The sequence below is a fragment of the Orcinus orca genome, chromosome 4 (genome assembly GCF_937001465.1).
Source record: "Orcinus orca chromosome 4, mOrcOrc1.1, whole genome shotgun sequence".
Lineage (NCBI taxonomy): Eukaryota > Metazoa > Chordata > Mammalia > Artiodactyla > Delphinidae > Orcinus > Orcinus orca.
The window spans coordinates 47,139,007-47,162,780 of NC_064562.1; the positions used below are offsets into that span (position 1 = coordinate 47,139,007).

General features: G+C 33.6%; 1 protein-coding gene and 1 long non-coding RNA gene across 7 annotated transcripts in view; one reads left to right on the forward strand and one right to left on the reverse strand.

The window, feature by feature from the left end:
- Positions 1–19,391, reverse strand: part of LOC125964287 (uncharacterized) — a 36,830-nt gene extending 17,439 nt beyond the window's left edge. Inside the window, exon 1 of the long non-coding RNA XR_007477188.1 lies at positions 19,366–19,391. This is a non-coding gene — a long non-coding RNA (uncharacterized LOC125964287). The remainder of the gene's footprint in view (positions 1–19,365) is intronic.
- The window catches only part of CNOT6L (CCR4-NOT transcription complex subunit 6 like), a 119,386-nt gene that overhangs the window by 36,309 nt on the left and 59,303 nt on the right, over positions 1–23,774 (forward strand). For 4 of the 6 annotated variants that reach the window (XM_033406472.2, XM_033406471.2, XM_033406470.2 and 1 more), the window contains exons 2-4: positions 12,200–12,321; positions 14,747–14,933; positions 16,272–16,357. In XM_033406472.2, the coding sequence (XP_033262363.1) occupies positions 12,210–12,321; positions 14,747–14,933; positions 16,272–16,357 (385 nt within the window). In that variant the 5' untranslated portion in view covers positions 12,200–12,209. Of the gene's footprint in view, positions 1–7,449; positions 7,472–12,197; positions 12,322–14,746; positions 14,934–16,271; positions 16,358–23,774 lie in introns of those variants that run through there. The other 2 variants (XM_033406473.2, XM_033406475.2) reach the window with 2 other exon arrangements.

Here is a 23,774-nt window from a genome sequence, read left to right on the forward strand (position 1 = left end):
CCTAAAATTGCCCTAAAATTAAAGTTTATTAATAATAAAAAAGTTCTATTGTCATATTACAAGAACAATATATTGTCAATATTGAAGTTAGAGAATATAACTAAATAAGAAAAATAAAAATTACTCATAATCCTATTATTCTTTTAGATTTTTTCCTGCACATTGGTACAGATTTCATATACACATTGTTTTGTTACAAAGATGGGATTATTATATATTAAATCAGTTTTTGTTTTTAGTTAGCAGTACATCTTGAATACTTTCCCACAGATTTAAATCTTCAAAAAAGTAAAAAAATATGAGTTAGTGCCCTTTCACAATTGGAGAATGGACTGTTCTGATTTTTAAAGGTGCTTTTTGCTAAATATAGATTACCACCTTTCAGGTTGGGCTACAAAAAAATAAACATCCACTCTATACTGATTATAAATGTTATTCTTGAGGATTATTTATTGTAGAATTGTAGATTGGCACAAATGTTGGGTATTAGAGAGGGTCAAATAATAGAATTCTGGCTAAACCAATTTCCGTAGTATTTATATTTTGTGTATCTTTGAAAAACTGTCATTATTTGAATACCGTGTGTTTTTTAAAGTAAATCATGGGATTTTAAGGTAGTTATTAAAGGAAACTTATATTAGGCTGTTATCAGTGTAAAAGAGCTACTAGTTTTATTGGAGGCTAGTTCTTAAAAGCAAAGATAACAAACAACAATGTATGTTGGTTAAAGTTAATTTTACTAAGACTGTATAGAATATATGATCTTTTAGTTACTATTATACATATTTTTGGTCACCATTTTGGAATGACTAGCATCACTTCCTAACCATCAAAGGGAGAGTCCCTTTTCATTTATTCACTTTGGAATTGATTCCTGAGAACAAGGAAGTTTATTATTTGGTATATTATAACTTTCCCTGTTCAAAGAGAATCATGAGGAAACTGAACTGTAGAAGAAACTTTCCCCCTGAAACAATTTGTCTAGTTCAGTTTTATGGACTTGGATTGCTGTAGCTCTTTTTAGTCCTGTATTTGATGTATCTGCGTATAAAAATTAAATTACGGTGTCTTTCATTAAATATTAGTTTAGAAATTTTATGATATTTTTAATGTAGCCATTAAATAATAGTGTTTTTCATTAAATATGTGTTAATTCGGAAATTTCTGAAGAGAAATTTGCTGGGATAGCCTAATAAATGAAACTTTCTAAAATTATAGCCAACCATCACTAAGTGGGAATTTTAAATTAAACCTTGGGGACATAAGCTTGAGGTTTTGTTTCATTTCTTCTGTGGCGTAAAATCATGATTTTAGATGGAATAATCTAAATCTGGATTTCTACCTTACATTTGTTTTCAAAACCTGAAAGAAAGGATTTACAGTATTTTAGAACTAGAATATAGGCTAGTTGCTGACTCTAAAGAATCCTGAATTTAGAGCTAGTCTGCTCTAAGTGTATTCTCTCAATTTCAAAGAAGAGTATGAGTACATATTTTAGAATTGGGTCTTAGGCTAACTGGATCTATTTACTACACTAGTCATTATAATTGTGCATGCTGAAAAACTTGGGTTAAATGTGATAACAGTCAAATACCGTGCTATATAGTCTTGCTTTTATGATGGGAAGTGATAAGAATATTTTATATTTCATATAAGTACAGGGTTTTAAATGCATTTATAATTTTTTCAGATGATTTATGCATTTTTATTATTCATTTTTATTTTTTAATAAATTTGTAATTTAAGAATGTGACAGCTGAATCAGTAGAGGATATAGGACCTCTTGGAAGTGTGACTAGAAGAAATGCTGTTGAGCAAGAAAGTAAAAGGAAATGAATGAAGGAGGCAACCAGGATTATAGTATCATGTTTATTATTAGAGTCTCTATGGCTGACAGTTTTTCATGTTAGGAAAATGTTCTGTAGGAAAGCATAAACAGATTTTTGAACTTTCCATGATCTTTTCTCTGTCCACCTATACAGCACCATCTCTCCATGCCTCCAGTGATATTTTTAGCAACCCTGAACTGCTTGTAATCCCCTTGTCCTGCAAGCACATGCACGTGTGTGTGTGTGTGTGTGTGTGTGTGTGTGTGTGTGTGTGAGGATTGGGTGGGGGAGTAGCGGGGGAGGGATCTTCTCTTCAGATGGCCTGGGTCATATAAACTCTGTTAGCATTTATTACTCAATGATAAAGTTGACTTATTACAGCTCTTTGGCATTGTTACTAAGAGTTTGCAAAATGCTATGGATTTAACTTTTGTGATTTGATTTGCTAAAGTCAATTTATGCTCTTTTTAGGCTAACATTTATAAATGCCTTGTGGTAAAGCTAGAGATATGGAATCATATTCTGTTTATTTTCCTTTTTTATTCACTTAAGTGGTGTTTTGGATGGGAAAGCAATTTTCCCCAAGTTGTTTTGCTTTACCAAGAGACGTGAATGATTAAATTATTTCATTTCCTAAGAGTCTTTCTGATGATGATATTGTGAGTAATTATAGATTAACCAGTATATGTAGTTCACATCATCACAAAAAAAAATTCCCTTATGCTTATTATAGTCTATCCCTCCCTCCACCCCTAACCCCTGGCAACCACTTAACCAGTTTTCTGTTCCCATAGTTTTGATTATTGTGGAATGTCATATAAATGGATTTGTATACTACATAGCTTTTTATAAAAAATTGAGATATAATTGACACATAGCATTGTATTAGTTTTAGGTGTACAACGTTAACGATTTGTTATATTGTGACATGATTGCACTGAGAAAGGTGTAGTTAACATCCATCACCATGCAGTTACATTTTTTTGTGTGTGTGATGAGAACTTTTAAGATTTCTCTTAGCAACTTTCAAATATACAGTATTGTTAACTGTAGTTACTATGTTATACATTACATCCTCAGGACTTACTTGTTTTGTAACTGGGAGTTTCTACCTTTTGACTCCACCCATTTTGCCTACGCCCCCACCCCCACTTCTGGCAGCCACCAATCTGTTCTCCGTATCTGACTATTTTTCTTTATTTTGGATTCCACATACAGGTGAGAGCATACAGTATTTGTCTTTCTCTGTCTGACTTACTTAGCATAATGTCTTCAAGGTCCGTTTGCAAATGATAGGATTTCCTTATTTTTTTATGGCTGAATAATATTTCATTGTGTGTTGTGTGTGTGTGTGTGTATCACATATTCTTTATTCATTTATCTATTGATGGGTACGTAAGTTGTTGCTGTGTCTTGGCTATTGTAAATAATGCTGCAGTGAACATGGGTTCAGATATCTTTTCTAGATAGTGATTTTGTTTTTTTTGGATAAATACCCAGAAGTGGAGTTGCTAGATCGTATGGTAGTTACGTTTTTAATTTTTTGAGGAACCTCCTTACTGTTTTCCATAGTGGCTGCACCAATTTACACTCCTACTGACAGTACACAAGGGTTGCCTTTTCTCCACACCCTCACCATTTATCTCTTGTCCTTTTGATAATGGCTGTTTTAACAGGTGTGAGTTGATATCCCATTGTGGGTTTGATTTGCATTTCCCTGATGGTTAGTGATGTTGAGCCCCTTTTAATGTATCTGTTGGCCATCTATATATCTCTTTGGGAAAATGTCTGTTCAGATGCTTTGCCCATTTATGGATTTTTTTTTTTTTTTTTTTTTTTTTTTGCTATTGAGTTGTGTGAGTTCTTTATTTATTTTGGATATTAACCCCTAATTAGATACATGATTTGCAGATATTTTCTCCCATTCTGTAGGTTGCCTTTTCATTTTGTTGATGGTTTCCTTTACCGAGCAGAAGTGTTTTAGTTTGATATAGTCCAATATGTTTATTTTTGCTTTTGTAGTCTTTACTTTTGTGTCAAATCCAAAAAATCATTACTGAGACCAATGTCAAGGAGCTGACCCCCTATGTTTTCTTCTAGTTTTATGGTTTCAGGTCTACATTCAAATCTTTAATTAATTTTGAGTTGGTTTTTGTTAATTGTGTAAGATAGGGGTCCATTTGCTTTTTTTGCATGTGGCTGTTCAGTTTTCTCAACACTGTTTATTGAAGAGACTGTCCTTTCTCATTGTATATTCTTGGCTCCTTTGTTATAAATTAACTGATCATACATTTTTGGGTTTATGTTGGGGCCTTCTACTTGGTTCCGTTAATCTATGTGTCTGTTTTTATGCCCAAAACCTGCTATGTTGACTACTGTAGCTTTGTAATATACTGTGAAATCAGGAAGTGATTTCACAGTGATGCCTCCAGCTTTGTTCTTTCTCCAGATTTCTTTGGCTCTTCTGATCTTTTGTGGTTCCATGTACATTTTAGGATTATTTGTTCTATTTCTGTGAAAAATGGCATTGGAATTTTGATAGGGATTGCATTGAATTCTTCTAGTCCATGAGGATGGGATGTCTTTCTGTCTTTTTGTGTCTTTATTTTCTTTCATCAGTGTCTTACAGTTTGCAGGGTACAGGTCTTTTATCATGGTTAAATTTCTTTCTAAGTATTTTATTGTTTTTGATGCAAATGTTAATGGGATTGTTTCCCTGATTTCCCTGATAGCTTGTTATTAGTGTATAGAAACACAACAGATTTTTATGTACTGATTTCGTATCCGGTAACTTTACTGAATTCATTTATTCTAATATCTTTTGGGTTTTCTACATATAATATGTCATCTGCAAACAGTTTTACTTCCTTTGTGATTTGGATCCCTTTTTATTTCATTTTCTTACCTAATTGCTCTGGCTAGGACTTCCAGTACCATGTTGAATGAAAGTGGCAAGAGTGGGCATCCTTGCCTTGTTCCTGATCTCAGAGGAAAAGCTTTCAGGTTTTCACCTTTGAGTATGGGTGTCTGTTGTGAGCTTGTCATACGTGGCCTTTATTATGTTGAAGTTTACTGTATATAGCATTTTAAGTATGGCGTCTTTAATTTAGCATAATGCATTTGACATTCATCCATGTTGTGTGTGTCAGTAATTCAATCATTTTTATTGCTGAGTAGTATTTCAGTGTATGGCTATTCCACAGTTTATTCATCAGTTGAAGGATATTTGTATTGTTTCCAGTTTGGGGTGACTATAAATAAACTTGCTGAAAACATTTATGTATGGGCTTTTGTATGAACATAAGTTTTAATTTTGCTTAGGTAAATACCTAGGAATGGGATTGCTGGGTTCTATAAGTGTATGTTTAATTTTATGAGGAATTACAAAACTGTTTTCTGAAGTGACAGTACCATTGTACTTTCCCATTGGTAAAATTTGAGGTTGTGAGTGTGTGTGTATTTATGTACAAATATGTATATATTTGTAAGCATACACACAAGGATATGGGGTGTGTGTGTGCGCGTGCACATGTGTGTTTTCCTTGTCAGTCCTATCGTAAGTTTTCAATGTAATCATTCTAATAGCTGTGTAGTGATATCTCATTGTGATTTTAAGTTGCATTTCCCTAATGCCTAATGTTGACCATCTTTTCATGTGCTTATTTTCTATCTGTGTATCTTTGGTGAAGTATCTGTTAAAATCTTTTGCCACTTTTTAAAAATTAGACTTTGTTATGATTTTGTTTTGAGAATTCTTTGTATATTCCAGAGTGCTTTTTCATATAAGTGTTTTGCATGTATTTATTCTCAATCTCTGGGCATGTCTTTTCATTCACCTTTCAAGAGTAGATGTTTTAAATTTTCAAGGAATCTAGTTTATCAGTATTTTTCTTTTATGGATCATGCTTTTGTGTTTTATTGAAGAAATATTTGCCTAATCCACAGTCACAAAGATTTTTCTCTTACGTTTTCTTTTATAAGTTTTATAGGTTTTGCTTTTGCATATAAGCTTATGATCCTTGCAAGTTAATTTTGTGTATGGTGCAAGGTGTGGATTGATGCTTATTTTTTTATTTTTGCATATGGATGTCCAGTTGTTCCAGCACCATTTGTTGAAAAATCTATCCTTTCTCTATTGAATTACCTTTGTACCTTCGTGGAAAGTCTATTGACTGTATATGCGTGGGTCTATTTCTAGTTTCTCAGTTATATTTTTTTCAACTATATGTGTCTGTCTTTTCATTAGTACCAAACTGTCTGGATTATCATTGCTTTCTAGTAAGGCTTGACATCAGATAGTGGGCACATCCAAGTTTATATTTCTTTCTCAAAAGTGTTTTGGCTCTTCTAGGTCCTTCCACATAAATTTTAGAATCAGCTTGTTGATTTTTAGGTTGGGAAATATTCTAAAAAAGAGATGGAAGATGACTTAAACCATGAAGGATGGATAGGAATTTGACATCATTGAAACAGATGAGAATGTGTATACCAGAGGAAGTAGAAAACACAGGCTACACGAAAAAAATGGAAAGATAGAGATTTGGGGAAGAAGTCATAGTCCTGAGAAAATTGATGTTGAAATTTTTAATCTAGTCTAATTACCTCCTGTTTTCTGTAAGATAGATAGATTGTATTCACTGTTTTTAGGTAAGTGGGAGGCATTAAATACAAGAAACATTAAAGCATTGTCGTTGTTAGAGACTAAGACCTAATTTGGAATGATAGGACATTATGATAGAATCATAAGCTTTGGTTGTCTAAATTGATTGCTAGTGAAATAAAATGAAACTTGTCCAATAATAGCATTATTTTGGAGCTTTGAAGTGCTTGGTAGATTTGTAATTCCAGGTCTTCATTTTTCCTTTTAGTATTTATTTATGTTTTATGCTGCTGCTGCTCTTGTTTTCTGGTATCCCACATATGGGGAAAAAATTTCTAGATATGCAGAAAAGGAGTTACATTCTTATTCTTTCTGCCTTTTTTCTCCCTCATGATAGTATTTTAACTGACAAGTTAGACTAACCCTGACACTTCCCCTTTTACAGAGTCAGAAGTTATCTTTCTGGATTACTCTAAAGTTTTCTTCAGATTACCTTTATAAAGGAGTATAACAATCATTACAGTTATCTCATTTTCATTCAGGGGATTTTTTGTTATATATGCCTATGCAGTGGCAATTACCTGATAAAGGGAAAAAGAGTAGTAACAAGAAGAAATGCCAAATTCTTCGTAGAAGTATTTGAAAGTAGAATATTTTATTACTTTATTTTTCAAGTAGTGCCATTAAAGTGATGTAAGCTACCTGAGGGCAATGATGCTGTTCAGCTTGTTCACTGTCGGAGTCTTAGTGCGTGGTATAATACATTACAATCAGTACTCCTCCAGTAAATGTTTGAATAAATGTTAAACTGATCAGAAACATGAAATTCCAGAAGTCTGAAGGTTATTTTTTCCATAATGATGGGTGGCTTTACCATTGTAAAACACGGATTTTATTTTGCTTTGTTTTTGTTTAGAATGGTGACAGATTGGGAGATATCATGAAAACTTTGAATGGATTCTTTCTGAACGTTTGCATTGTCATCATCTACGGACTTGAGTTGAATATGTCATTGAAGACAAATGCCATCCAGAGGCCCTTGGTATAGAAGAGGAGTGGAAATGTGGATGAAATTGTTATTTATCTCAGGGTGTCTTCTCAGCTCTTGTGATTGCCATCAATCTTTATCAGTATGATTCTACTATATGCAGTGTGATTTGCTAGGTGCTGTTTTTTAGTATCAGCTCTTGAGCTCATTTAGGGAAGGTATAGATTTTGTATGACAGTTGTAATGATTAATACTTGTGTATAGCTAAAAATAGATGTTGATGAGGAAATAGAAACTTCAGAAATGCTGTAGTGCAAGGGTTAGTTTGCTTTATTAAAAAAGGTAAACTTAGACATATTTTCTCAGAAGGGAAAATGGTCTTAATGTTTAAGAGCAGTTGGGAAGGATGGATGTTAGTCAAGGTGGGTATTCAATAAATAACAAACAATGTGTTCATAACCTTTGGAAATAAATGCTGATAGAAGACAGATTTATCTGAGAATATGTAAAGTGTAATAAGTCACTACATCTTGCTCCAAAATGGAAGCAGAAATATCTAATGTAGGCTTAATTTTGTCTTCTTTCAACTTTGGGAACTCTGCATCTCTGCCTAAGATTGCTTTGCAAACTACTGTTGAGACGATCACTTAATATTTCTATGGATATAAGTGCATGTCTACTGGCTTGTACTTTAGGTTTGGATTCATTGAGTTAGAAGTCTGGTTCGTTATGAAGCACTATTCGGTGGTTGTAGCATTCTCTTTCTTATTCTGAGTTCTAAATGAAATAGTATTAATTGTGTTGAACTATAGACTGAGAGAAAATGATCTTAAATTTAGAGAAGATGGTGGGAGGAAAGCTGTGGTTTAACACCATAAGGACTTAACATTTTTATATGTACTATAGAGCCCGCTGTTTTTTTAATAAGATGCTTCAGATGACCAAAATTAGCAGAAGTTTAGTTCTGGCCTTTAACAGTTTGCTCTGATTTGGCTCAGATTATTATTATTCGGGGATGGGGCAGGGAGGAGTTATTTTACATTATTTTCCTAGCCCCAGATATAAAACCTGAGATTTGGGAATCCTTGGCAATAGTGTATTTGGGCGTAACTCATATATATATATTGTAACATGCTATTCATTGAACATGATGCTATGTCGGTATCTTGTATTTTATTTACAGTTTTGGAAACTCCAAGGTAAATTTTTTAAGGCAAAGTAGCCCTAGTGTTACATACAGTGTTGCTTTGCAGCTAAAAAAAGATTGGAATACATTTTCCATGAAGTCAGTATTTTACAGGTTTACGTGAAGTTTTTGCTTAATTATACAGAAGACTGAGAACTAAATTAATGAAAATCTTCACTATATGTAGTAATTAATCATCCTTCAGTTACAGAGATTAAGACTTGTTTACTTTCAGGATAGTTCATAGAAACTAAGAAGTAGGAGATAATCAGGTTGTTTTTCCAGGACTGACGGTTGCTCTCAGAAATTTTGCCCTAGAATCTGAGGGGGCTGCGTTGGTGATAAAATGAGATTCAAGGAATGGAGTGGAGAGGATGGTAGGTTCAAAGAAGCTTATGTAGTCAGTATTTGGGGAGCTATGTGGAGTATTTTTCATAGTGTCAAAATGGGGTTTGAAGACTGGAAGTTAAAAAGGCTGTGTTGTGAAGGGGCTTTTAGTTTACTTTGTTATGTGATCAGGATCCCCAATATAAATTAGGTTGATATAATGGGAGGATCCTTGGTGTATAGCAGGAACTGATGTAAGATATTGCAGAAATTAGAAACTCTTGGAAAAAACAATTAAAAAACCTGCCTCTTCATCCATTTGATAAAGAAGATAGGAAAAGGAAATTAGCTGCTAGGCTTTACAAAATAAAACATTTCTCTTTCTTGGATGAAAAGTGTCAATCCAGTATTTAAGCCTAGGACTGACCTATATCTTAGACTGTTGAGAAAACACATTAACAGTGTAAATTACGTTTGAATTATTATTTTATATATTTATTTTGAATTAGGTTTTTATGGTATGTCTCCAGGATGGAAGGTTGATGCTGAGGAACTGAGAGGGAAGATAAAGCTGAATAGGAGTATTCAATAATACCAGTTTCCTAAATTTGAGCTAAGTTTTTAGTAACATGCTTGAAAACCTGATGTTTGGGACAGTAGTGATCACCAGATCTATAGACTCTACTAAATTACTTAGTTAATGCAAATGAAAAATGTTTTAACTTCAGTTAGACTATCCAAATTTAGTTTCATTTTGAAGGATTAAGTGACTTGTATTTTTATTGACTTCCTAATCAAATCCAAAGGAGACCTTTGACCCCTAATATAGCAGTATTAATATTACTTTGGTTTTTACATATTATAGACACTGGTAAACATTTTATGGATATGTTTTGCAGGAACAGATTTTATAAATTTTATTGGACCTACAAAGATGGAGACTTATGAAAAATTAAAGAAAAAGAAATATAGTTCTTATATAGTAGCTGTTTTAGAGATTAGCATTAGTGGGCCAGAAGAGATGATGATGATTAATCTCCTATCTAGATTTTATAAATATTTAGGGAAATTGAACATGTGGATTAATGACCATTTCATGAGATTAATTTTTAGAAGAGCATTGACTGTTAATTGGGAAAGGTGAGAGGAAGATGGTAGTTTTTAGGATTATAAAGCATATATGATCATTCCACAAATACATATTCAGTGCCTACTATGTGGTAGGAACTGTATAGAGTTATAAAAAGGATATGCCTCCACACAGAAACAACTTACTGTCCCCTTAAATAACACACCGTCTAGTGGGAGCCATGATTAAAACTGCCAAATTAAGTTGACCTATGCACTACATTTTATAAAAGTGATTTAAAATTAATGAAACATAGTTTTTGCAAATGTCACAGTCTTAGTTTTTTATCCATTCTCATTGTAGATGATGGATTTGTAGCATGTCTTTGGATCTGAATCTGTTTGATTTGGTTTTGCTTTAACTTGTGTTTTTGTAGAATCTTATATTAGTGTGCAGGAGTACCCACAGAGACACGTGTACCTTATGGTGCATAGTAGAAATTCTGAAAACCTTGTTACCTAAAAATTTTATATTCAGAAATAATTTACATAGGCCAAAAGTGGTAAAAATCAAGCTTTTCCCGAGGAAAATGATCATACTCTTTGTGCTGTGTGAAGATCCGGGACATTTATGGAAAATAAAATATGTTTCAGTATCACCCAGTTGTGTGATAAGGTTAGAGCAGAAGAGCTTAACCTGGAAATTTGGAAGCTAATTACTGTTAACAGATGAAAAAATCTGGAAAACTTTCTCTTTGCCCCTTTTAGTAAATAGGAAGGAATGACTGTTTTTCCTTCCGCAATATGAGGACAAATTATGGTATGGGAAATTTTGATTGTATTCTTTTCGAGCTTTGATTCCTTGATACATGATAGAATACTTCCTATTTTTCTTTGTTCTCTTTATGTAACAAATTTCAGACCATCTGAAAGTAACTCTTACATTGAGATAGAACTTCTAAACTACTTAGAAACACTCCCAGTTTTAGGCAGTTGGTTTTCATGTGTGTCTGTATGTCTCTGTGTTAAAATATGAGCAACTATAAATACTATGAGGGTATTTACTGATAGCATGCAGGAGTTTAATTAGGTTCAGGATTTTGTAATTTGCTATTCTTGTTAGATCTGAACGGGATTTCATTTTCTGCCAATTACCGAGCAGTAACTCTTGTATTAGACCTCTTGAATGATTACTTTTATGGCCATTTGTCATCTGATTCATACATTGCATTCTTGAGGAGTTTATGTCTAGCTGGTCGTCACTGATGATTGTTCAGTGATTATTTTGGCAGTTAACTGAAGAAAACTGTTTAATATTAGTTTCAGTTAGGGTGGCCATGTAACTCATGATCCAAATTGGACACTTTTGGGAGTGAAGAAGTGTTATCAATAATTACCTAAGAATAACAGATATAAACCAAGACTGGTCCATGCAAACCAAGATACATGATAATCTTAATTAGATGCTTTTGATTGCAAGTAACAAAACATGAACTAGTAGTTTAAACAATAAGTAAAATAGATTAACTTGTGTATCCAAAAAGCCCAGTATTTGAGAGTGCTACAGGCGTGGTTTGGTGAGGACTCTGGCTTTGTTTCTCTATTTTCTCATCTTTGACTGCTACGACTGGCTTTCCTTATAGTTGGATGCTTGCCAACAATAGCTGGGGCTGTATTCTTTTTCATTTATGACCAGCAGGAGAGAGAAGCCTGCTCCTCCCATAAACATAAAATGAGCTTAAGCCTAGTGATTATTAAATATTTCTGAACTAATCTCTGTGACAAGGGGAATGTCATGTGCTAATTGTCTTAGATATGGAATATCTGAGTATCACTGAGACGAGGAGGATAGGATTACTCTGATTCTCTTAGGTCAGTCAGAGTCCATTCAGGAAACTTGCATAGGGTCAGTCTGTCTTGGGAAGCAAGGCAGCTAAATGAAGGGGAAGGGGTGCAATGGATGTTTGGGAAGCAACCACCATGTTTTCTGTGAAGTTCAGTGTCCCTGCTTCTTTGCATTTTTCCTGAGACATCTCTTACTGAGTACCTGCAATAGCCTAGCATACTTTAGATGTGTTTTCCTTCTAGTGAGAATTTAGTAGTAGCCTGGCAAGGGGGGAGAAGAAAATTTACCATCTCATTTTTCTTTCTCTCTTTTTTTTCTATTAGATTATAATTGTTGATTTTTTTTTCCCTTACAGACTAATAGGGATGCCAAAGGAAAAATATGACCCTCCAGATCCTCGCAGAATTTATACCATCATGTCAGCAGAGGAGGTAGCCAATGGGAAAAAATCTCACTGGGCAGAATTAGAAATCTCGGGTGAGTGGAATCTGAAATATTTAATCTGGGCTATAATAGCAATGATGAACAAGAGTTGAGTGTTATACTTATTTCTTTGCTGTACATTTTTAATTAGATGAATTAATTGAGAAAATACAAGATGCTGAGGCACTAGTGTTTAACTTATTGATTTATCTGTGACTAAATATCGTTGTTCCCATTCTTTCTTTTGAGATTAATACTATGGGCCACAGTTGGCATCTAAAATTGAAGGCATTGGGAGTTCAGTTTCTAAGTAAAACTAGGTTCTTTGATATAATAGATTTTGTTTTGGCTGTTGCAGAGTAATCATTTTTGCGAATTGATATCTTTGCCGTCCTCCTGTCATCCCATTGTTGGTAGAATGGGAAACCTAGGAGCTATCTGTTTATTCTATAAATTACATGTTTAGGAGTTGTTAAAATAGAATGTGATTCCTAAACACTCATAACCAGTCTAATAGTGAGCAAAACATCAGACAAACCGAAGGACATTCCACAAAATTCCTAGCTAGTAATCCTCAAAATTGTCAAGGTCATGAAAAACAAGGAAAGACTGTGAAACTGTCACAGATGAGAGAAGACTAAGGAGACATGATGACTAAATGCAAAAAATATGATCTTCCAGATCCTCGAACAAAAAGGTGTAAAAACTGGTGAAATTCAAATAAAGTCTATAAATTAGTTATCTTCGAACAAAAGGGTGTAAAAACTGGTGAAATCAAATAAAATCTATAAATTAGTTAATATTGACACTACGTACCAATCTTGGTTTCCTAGTTTTGACAAATGTACCATGGTAATATAAGATGCTGGTACTAGGGGCAACTGGACGAGGGGGATATAGGAACTGTATTATCTTGGTAGATTTTCTGTAGATCTAAAATTATCACAAACTTAAAAGTTTATTAAAAATAAAATATAAGTACAGTTTTTCTTTTATGAATTGATACAATACAGATTATATTTAGAATGTAATTTTTTCCCCAGTAAGCTTTCATTTGAAAGAGTTAAACACATATTATGGTGTCAATAGCAAGAAATACCTGTATCTTTAGCTAAAAGGTGGTGGTTAGGTGATTGATAATTAAAAAAAATGAATATGAGCAAATCCTATTAGGTTAACCCAGGGATTCTCAACTTGGCACTATTGACACTTAGGGCTGGACAGTTCTTTGTGGTTGGGAGTGGTTGTGTGCGTGTCGGATATTTAGCAGCACTCCTGGCCACTACCCACTAGATGCCAGTAGCACCCCTCTAGTTTTGACAACCAAAAATGTCTCCAGATTGCTAAAGTCCCTTGGGGAGCAGTATTGCCCCTGGTTGAGAACCATTCGGTTAAACCCTGGGTAAAACTAAAATAAGTTTCTTTTTTACTAGAGCCTCTTTTCACTTGAAACCTTTGTTTCCTATTAAAATGCAAAATCCTAATTGGCACTTTAAGCCTGATTATAGACAGCATGAAGGAACCTGTGAACCCTGAACAGAAGATCTAAGTTCGAGTCTACTGCTTGATAGCCATATGAAAAATAACATTTCCCTATTGAGACTTTTTGCCGTCTCTACCTTCCACTGCTCTTTTAATCAATATCTGTTAGCATTTTACTTTGGTAAAGTTTTCAGAGTCTCTTCATATAAGTTTATTGTTAAGATAACATCACATTTTACAGAAGCTGAAGCTATGTGATTTGTTTAGGCTTATATGGCTAACAAATGGTAAAAATCAGGACTGTGAACCAAGTCTTCTTTTTCCAGTACATGTTCTACCATAGCTGTCAGATGCTGACTGATAGGTAAAGCTTAATGAGTGACTATTTCCTTGAGTATGTTGCACTTAAATGCAAAATCTTAAACCAGAGTTATTAATGTATAATTGAAATATGAGAAGGCTGGGGAAGATGTCTCCTTTGGGAGTAAAATGGTTTTCCCGGCGGCTAATCTAAGGTTGGTTCTAAATCATAGCAATTACTCCTGTCTATTTAAAGTTTGTGGACTAATTCAGGCCCTAGATATAGATAAACCTTGCACTATTAATTTTCACGAAGTATGTGAGAAGTGCTTTTGTGAGGATCATAACTTAGAGAAAAAAAATTCAGGACTGTTCTACTACAAAAGCTCAATTCAGCCCCATGCTTTCTCCTTGAGACCATGTGATCACCCTGACTCCAAGGGTCTCCTCATTATGCCACATCTTATTTAATACATGGAAGATTCATGAGAAAGAATGGTTGTCGGAAAAAAGTGGCATGAAATTAAAGAAGGACCAGGTGTGTTTGGAAGCAATCAAGTAGCATTAAATACAAAATTAAAATGCCAGAGTCACAATATCTGTATGTATTTGTGGGCTCTTCTCCCACTTTTTAGTCCTTGTAGTTCAGTCTTTGTCTTGGGCCTAGAAGTTTAATGCATCAATATTTGCCTTTTAGGTAGAGTGCGGAGCTTAAGTACATCACTTTGGTCATTGACACACTTGACAGCACTGCACCTAAATGACAATTACCTTAGTCGCATTCCACCTGATATTGCCAAGCTTCATAATCTGGTTTACCTGGATCTGTCATCCAATAAACTCAGAAGTTTACCAGCAGAACTAGGAAACATGGTGTCTCTCAGGTGAGGAAATATAAATGTGACTCACTGTATAAAATTCTAAATTTACCAAATAAGAATATTATGGAAGGTTACTCATCTTACAGTAGGATTTCCATATGTATGTGAAGGTTAAATGATATAAATTGTCTAAGCAGAGTGCTTGAGTTGGGCTCCATTGAACGCTTCTTTTCCTTTCTTCCTTTAAATTTGGAGGTTTCTGGCTAGAAATGTGCTTGTATGACCAATTTCTTTTGACAGACTTGAGGTGGGATAGGGCTATAAAATACCTAAGTCTCGCTTTACACTCAAGTGACAAATCTCATCAGAATTAATTGGGGCTAGACTAGTCTAGACTAATGAGAAATAATTGGGAAAATGATTTGCTTATAAGTAAAGGTTTTAGAAACATCTATTTTATAAGGCAAGTTATGCTTATATATTACAACTCCTTAAGGAAATCTTAAAACCTGATAATAAATGGATTTATTTCTAGTCTTTCAGGATTCTTTAAGAAATTTCTTCATAGGAGAAAATTGTATAGGAATCTTGAGACCTTGTATAAATGTTCCCAATGAAAACAAGGATCGCTTTTCTACCTTATCTGCTGAATAGTAATGTTAAAAAATTGCCATCACATGTTTAAAATTAAATATTTAATATCATTTAAAAATCTTGTTCTTTGCCATCCCCTCACTGTGTGTTTTTGTTGTTTTTTATACTTTTTAGTCATTTATTTTATACCTTTTGGTGATTAATTAATTACAAGGGCTGTTTATTTTTTCTGTAGTCTGCCCAAAATTTCACAATCATAAATCAGATCTTACCTGTGCTATCCTATTTATACTATCCTATGCTTTATTTTTAATGTTTATATTCTGTGTCAATGATTGTTGTATCTTGAAGTGATAATAGTTGTATTGTTATAAAAATTGATACAGGGAATTGGCTACTATAGTTAAATCCTGAAGTTTATTTTAAAAAGATTACTTTTTTCTATGAATGAGACTAGGTTCAAGGGTATCTGCTGTCTTTGGGTACATAAAATATGTGTCACTCTGATTTGCATCTGAGAGGCATTTTGGGTGAGAGAGAAAAGGGAGCATATTTAGCCTGAGAATGACATACAGTTCCTATACCTTTAACTTTAATCTGTGCTAGAGAATGAGTAAATCATAGAAACACTGTTAATAATTGTGGCAGTTACAACATTTTTGGATGAATGTAGAGAAATATACCCTGAATGTAGACATCACTCATGTTATGTTAGAAGGCAGGTTAAGAACAACGACTGTAGGTATTAATAAAGTTTGATATATTAAACTAAAACAGTTTTTGTGTTTTTTTTTTTTAAAAAAACAGGGAATTGCTTTTAAATAACAATCTGTTACGGGTTTTGCCTTATGAACTTGGTCGGCTCTTCCAGCTACAAACTCTAGGTTTGAAAGGTGAGTGATTTTTTAAAAATGATAGCATTAGCATTCAGCATTGAGGTTTTCTTAGCCTTTTAAAGACCATTTTGGTTACAATTAGGCCAGGTTTTAGTATAATTTCGAGAATGTAACTATACATTACTCTTGAAAGAAAAGTGGTTCTTCTCTATCAAATTGAACTTCACGATTTCAACAAGCTGCCATCATTTTAACAAACTTGTATGGGGGAAATTTCGGGATTTTTTGTTTTGTTTTGTTTTTATATTTTACTGAAATTTCTTAGAGGAGATAGTTTAAATTAACATTTAGCACTGTAGTTTTTTTTCCCATTTTTTAAAAAAATTGAAAACAGTGATGTAACATAATGAATTTTAACCTCAGCCAGAATGTCTGGTTTTGATAGAGTAGATAGCATTGGCATATTAGGTTTATAAGAGGGAAAACATTACAGTAAAAATGAGCTATGTCTAATAAGTGTAGTTATTGTAAATAGTGTATTAATCCAAAATGCATGTTCCTCTGATGATATCATCTCAGTTTGGAATGAAAGTCATACTCAAATCACATAAATACTGAGATTTGTATATTTTTCTCTTATAGCATAGCATAAGAAGAAGGGTTTATTTTGAATGCAGAGGACTTAATACAGATTTACTCTATTGGTTAAACATTTTCCGTGCTAATGAGGAGGGAACATTAAAGCCTTATAAAGTATACACTTCCATATGTTTTATTTTCCTTCTTCAAAGACTACTGAGTCTCCTGAACGTGTTGTTTGCATTTCCTTAAATCATATAGTGGAGCATTAAGAAAGAAGCTTGAATAAGAGTGGTAAGATTGCTGACATTATTTGTTGAAATGACAAAAGTGGTGTTAGGCTTCCTTATACAGTTAACCCTTCGTAAGTTGGATAATTATATGAATGGTCTAACTCTTGATTTTAGGTTCTTTGTAGGAATTTACTGATGCTTTTTATCATGTATGAATTAGACATATGGGGAATACTTTTTATCTAAAGTATTTTCTTGAGGATTAACCCAAGGCATTTGAAATTTAACTGTTCGGACATTTCGCCTTATTCTCTGTGTGCTAAATCTTATTCTTATAAATGTAGCTGAAACAACCATCCAGCTAGAGTTGGAATGGGGGCAGGTCTGTTCATGCCTATTAAAAAGTATGGAATGGTTGTCATTTTTATAATCTTAGATTTCAGAATTCACACTTTTCATACTGATTATAATAAATTGTATATTTTTTGTCTCCAAGGATAACCATTGTTTCTTACTTTCAACATCAATCAGAACAGCTGTTTTCCTCCTCCTAATCTTGATGGAGAGCATGTCAATGACAAATGAATACCTTGGTATTGAACCCAGTTGGACTTACCCTTCATACCACATAACATTCCTGGAAAAGCAAATATTATATATCTTACTGTTTCATAACTCTATTCCATGTTATCTCATATAGAGACATGTTCTCTGGGCTTCCCTGGTGGCGCAGTGGTTGAGAGTCTGCCTGCTGATGCAGGGGACACAGGTTCGTGCCCTGGTCCGGGAAGATCCCACATGCCACGGAGCGGCTGGGCCCATGAGCCATGGCCGCTGAGCCTGCACGTCCGGAGCCTGTGCTCTGCAACGGCAGAGGCCACAACAGTGAGAGGCCTGCATACCGCAAAAAAAAAAAAAAGAAAGAAAAAAGAGACATGTTCTCAGAAAATTTAGCTTAGTATCAACTGAATGAATCTTTCTGAATATCCTTTAATCTCCTGGGTTCTTTATTTTGTTTTACTAGTTAAAATGTTAGTCTTCCAAACTACTGTCTTTGGTTGGACTTTGATTCTAGTGTCCCTTGTCTACTGATGATTCACATTTGTTAAAATCTCACTTTAGACTTTCAAATCAGGCACCAGCTCTGCTTTACCAGCTGTAACTTAGCTTTGTCCGTGCCTATGGATAAATTCCTTTTCATTAAACTTCAATTTAAATTCAATATAAATACCTATCTGCAGGCTTTCCTCTTCTGTGAGAATCTGTTTTTCTGGCAGTGCTATTTTGTGTTCAGGTGATCAGTACAGAAGAGCAGAGAGCTTTTAGAAATGAAAGAAAGCCAGAGCCCTCCCTGCCATCTTTCAAAACTTTAAGGTGGTAAAAACAGGATTGATTTTATGAAGGAATTGAAGGAATAAAATGTTCCTAATGAATGGTAGCTTTATATTCTTAGGAAGGTAAAACTTGAAATAATTTCTTAATCAGTTTTAATAACCACATAGTGGTACTTTGTGCCCAAAAAAAGGGGGAGGGAGTAGAGTGGAGCACTTAAAATAGCACTGTGATATATTTAAAAGAAACAATGAAAATGGATTGCCTCTAAGATTCCATTTTGTCTTGAAACCAGAAAAAGGAGTGCCTTTCTTCCATTTCCTGTCTTCCTCTGAAACATAGATACTGAAATTTTGATAATGAATTTGATCATCCTGGCTCAACAAGTTAATTTTTAGAAATGCTATTTGGAGACTTGAGGAGTATGTGTGGTGGGTAGGGTATTTGAAGAGTTAGGATAAGAAGGCCAATTTAAAAACTACAAACATGGCCAGTCCAGGAAGTTGAAAATGTTCTTTTAAGTCACTTAAAAGAAAAATCCAAACTGTATTAGTTTTATGGAAGAAAAGGTGTAAGTGAAAGCAATTCTCATATAGTTATTTTTAAATAATTTAGAATTCATGTCCTAAGGTATAAAGCAATACTTTCTCTGACATATGGGCCAAACAGTTGTCCTCAAGCATTAAACATTGATGTCCCCAAATAATAAAAACTTTAGAACTTCAATAATTGTGAAGATTTCTAGCTTCCTTCTAAGAATTACTTATCTCCCTTAAAATAAAATGGACCATGGCAGTTGAAGATTCTTTTACTATGTAAACTTTTTAATTCATGATATATATCATAATATACAAAGAGTAACATTTTAAAGAAAATAATAAAATAAGTAACTACACACCCATTATCTAACGTTCTCAGTACCTTTTTAAAAAATGCATTTAAAAATCCAATTGCCACTCATATAGGAGGCAAAGTACTTTCTTCTGTATTATATAATGAGCTTCTGGAAATCAGTAAATAAAAGACAGTCTATTAGAGAGCATATTAATAATTCATATAAGAGGATTTACAAATGGCTGTAAAATTAGAAAGTTGATCAACATTATATAATAATAACAATGCAAATTGAGACTATACTCAATTTTTACCTATCAGATTGGATGAATTCCAAAAATTTGATAAACTAACTGTTGGTGAGATTATTGGGAAATAGGCACAATCAAACCTTGTTGGTGTAGATCCCCTGTATCTTTTAAGTTTCCTGTGTGCCTTTTCTTGATTACATCTTCATCACTTCTCCCAGAGGTTATTACTGTCCTAAATTCTGTTAGTTTTCTTTCGGTCATCCAACAGGTATTGATGAGCACATACTATGTGCCAGATACTGAGCTTATATATATATCTGTTAAGGGTGTTTTAACCTTTATATAAATGGAATCCTACTGAATGTAATCTTCTGTGACTTGGTTTTATTTGACTTTATGTATTTACGATTCATACATTTATGCATTCGTGTAATTGTAGTTAACCTGTTTCATTGCTGTGTTGTATTCTGTTATATGAATATGCTGTAATTCATTCTACTATAGATATTTAGATTGTTTCCACCTTTTTTTGACTACTGTAAGCAATGTAGCCATGAACATTCTTGTACATGTCTCCTGATAGAATTCCTAGGAATGGAATTGTTGGGTTATAGAAAGAAGCTTATACATTCTTAGGTTTATTAGGTAATGCCATAATATTTTACAAAGTAGCTGTACTAGAATATACTCCCGAAAGTAATACAGTTGCCATTTTTCTGTCTTCTTCCCAACACTTACTTAGTATTGTCAGATTTTTAAAGTTTTGCCAGTTATTAGTGTGAAACAGTTTCTAGTCCTACTCTTAATTTACATTTTCCTAATTGATAATAAAACTGAGAATCTTTTCATATATGTATTGGCCACGTTTTTTCTCTGAAATTGCTATTGATATCTTTTGCTTATTTTCACTTGGAATTTTTAACTTTTGTCTATTTTGTATTGTAAATGTCTTCTTCCACTCTGGCTTTTCTTTCTGTTTTCTTTGTTGGTATTGTTTAATGAATAGATTTTATTATTTTTTTTTTGCGGTACGCGGGCCTCTCACTGTTGTGGCCTCTCCCGTTGCGGAGCACAGGCTCCGGACGCGCAGGCTCAGCAGCCATGGCTTACGGGCCCAGCTGCTCCACGGCATGTGGGATCTTCCCGGACCGGGGCACGAACCCGTGTCCCCTGCAACGGCAGGTGGACTCTCAACAACTGCGCCACCAGGGAAGCCCTTGATTTTTTTTTATTGTAGTTGAATTTAAAATTCTTTTCTTTTGTGACTAGTGCATCTTATGTTTTATTAAAGAAATCCTGCCCTACCCCAGTCATAAATAGTTTTTCTATATTATCTCTTAAAAGTTGTTGTAAAGTTTTGCTTTTCATAGTTAATTCTTTCATTCATTTGGAGTTGATTTTTTAATATGGTATGAGAGGTCTAATTTTGGGAGGGATCTCATTTTGTCTTTTCCTTGTGAATAACCAGTTGTCTCAACATCATTTAGTGACTAGTTTTCCCTTTTCCCACTGATCAGCAATGTGTAGTAGGCTTGTTTTGGGATCTCCATTCTCTATACCCAGCAGTCAGTTTGTCTCACCTTGCACTGATTACTACATTGTCATAATTGTTACTATGGCTTTATATTAAGATTTGATATCTCTTTTGGGAAGTCCCTTTACATTTTACTTTTGCAATGTCTTGGCAGTTTGGGTGCCTTGAATCTTCCTCATACATAAGAAACAGCTTGTTAAGTTTCACAAAAAATGCTGTTGGGACTTTGGAACTACATTGAATGTCTGGATCAATTTAAGAAAAATTGACATGTTAATTACATTGAGTCTTCCTATCCATGAATTTGTGCATTCTCCCCATTTATTTAGATCTTATTTAATGTCTTTGAATAAAATTTTATTACTTTCTGCACACTGTTCAGGCATATCTTTTGTAGATTTGTTTCTAGATACTTTATAAGTTTTTTTGTTCCTCTTATAAACCATGTCTTTTTTAAGTTGCTTTTTCTGCCTGTTTGCTGTTGGGGTATACGAATTACCATTAAAAAGAAAAAAGATCTTATAGTAAGCCTTCTTGGCTAAATTCTCATTCTTCCTAAAAGTTTGTTTACAAATTCTTTAGGTATTGTATGCAGATAATGATTTCATCTGCTGATAAAGACTTTGTTCCTTTCAAATTCTTATAATTTCTTTTCCTTATTGTAATGTACTGGTGTGTTTAATACAATATCGAATAGAAGCATTAATACTGGGCATGCTTCTAATCACAATTTTAAAGGAAATGTTTCCAATATTTTTTCATTAAGAATATTTGCTCTATATTTTTGGTAAAAAGTTTTTAGGTTCTAGAAGTTTCCTTCTATTTCTACTTTGCTAATCCTTATTTGGGTGCTGAAGTTTATTAAATGCTTTTCTTCATCTATTGAGATGATTACATTATTTTCTCATTTCATATATTGAAGTGGTAAATTATATGTAAGCGTCCCCCCAACCTGCCCCTTTAAACCACACTTGGATTCCTGAGGTAAACCCAACCTGGTGCTTTTATACACTGCTGGATTTATTTTGATAGTGTTTGTCAAGAACTGTTAAGGCTCTGAGATTTTACCCTATTACAAGCTAATAAGTTAGCCAATTATTGCTTCATGGATAATGGTAGAAGACATGAGACTCTTGGGTCAGAGACAAAGAATGTTATCACTCAAGCAACAAGGTGGACCCAGACACATGCTGTATACACAAAGACTTTGCATTGCAATTGAGTAATCTAAGTCCAAAGGTGCAGCACTTTTCAAGCAAGCAGCAAATATTGTAGCTAGCTGCAAAAAAACCAAAACAAAACAACTAATCCTGATTCTCCAGGGGTACAAAGAGTTATATGGAAGTATTGCTCTGGTTGCCTTGACCTGTTTAGTTCCCTATTTAACTAGCTATAGAAACTGCTCAGTATCAAGAGACAGATAAGTCTCAGAATCTGTTGCACTCACAAAGAATGAAGGGGGGAAGCACAGGGACCCTGATGGACTGCCTTTCACAACAACTTTTTAAAGGAATTTTTCATGTATGTTCATGAATAAGATAGACGTGTTCTTACTGTTCTTACTCAGTTTTCTCAAAGAGTTTGTATAATATTGAATTAATCTGTTCCTTGAAATTTTGGTGGAACAAGACTATAAAACTACCATTGCCTGGTGGAACTATCACCTCAATGTATTTGTAGTTATAAGAATCATTGAATCTTTCTAATTGCTGATGAGTCAGTTTTTTTGGACTGTATCTGTAATATTGGAATTTTTCAGCTTTTTAAAGTTTTCAAATTTGCATAAAAATGTTCATAATATTCTCTTGATATATTTTTAGACTCTTGTTTATATTACCCCCTTCTTCATTAGTAAGATTATTTGTGCTTTCTATCTTTTTTTCTGATTTAGTCTCCCCAGAGATTTGTCAGTTATGTTCTTTTCAGTGAGTCAGTATTGGCTTTTATTTTTAAAAAACTGGTTTGTTTGTTTTTCTTTATTCTGTTTTGTTTGGATTTATTATAGTTTTTTTCCTTTTTTCTCTTTTTAAGTTGGATATATGGCTTATTCATATTTAGATTTCCTTATTTTCAAATAAATATAAGCAGTTAAGGCCATAAATTTTTTTGGCAAGACTATAAATTTATTTGGCATCCCATGATTTTGATATGAAATATTCTCATCATTTTTGCCTAAGTATTATTAATATAGGTTATCATATCTTCTTTGACTCATCAGTTATTTAAAATTTCCATGCACGTGTGATTTTAAATTTACCTTTCTTTATTGTTAAGTTTAAACTTAATTGCATTATAGGCTGTTAGGGTAACCTGTATGAACAAGTTCTTTTACATTTGTTGATTCCTGCTTTATGGGCTGGTATGTGATCAATTTTTATAAATGTTTTACTGCATCTGAAAAGAGTATTGTTTCTCTAATTGTTAGGTACAGATCTATATGTTTCTCCATTAGATCAAATTTGTTAGCTGTGTTCCTCATATTTTCTGTATCTTTATAAATTTTTGACTGTTTGCTCTTTTAATAATTAAGGTATATATGCTAAAATTTCCATTTAAATGCTGAATTTGTTCATTTCCCCATGTAGTTCAGTCAGCTTTTGCTTATAGCCTTTGAGTTTATTTTATTAGGTATACCAACTATGCCTATATATTGCTATACCTTCTGGTAAATTGAACCTGATATTAGGTCATGAGCCTCCTGTTAGGGTTTT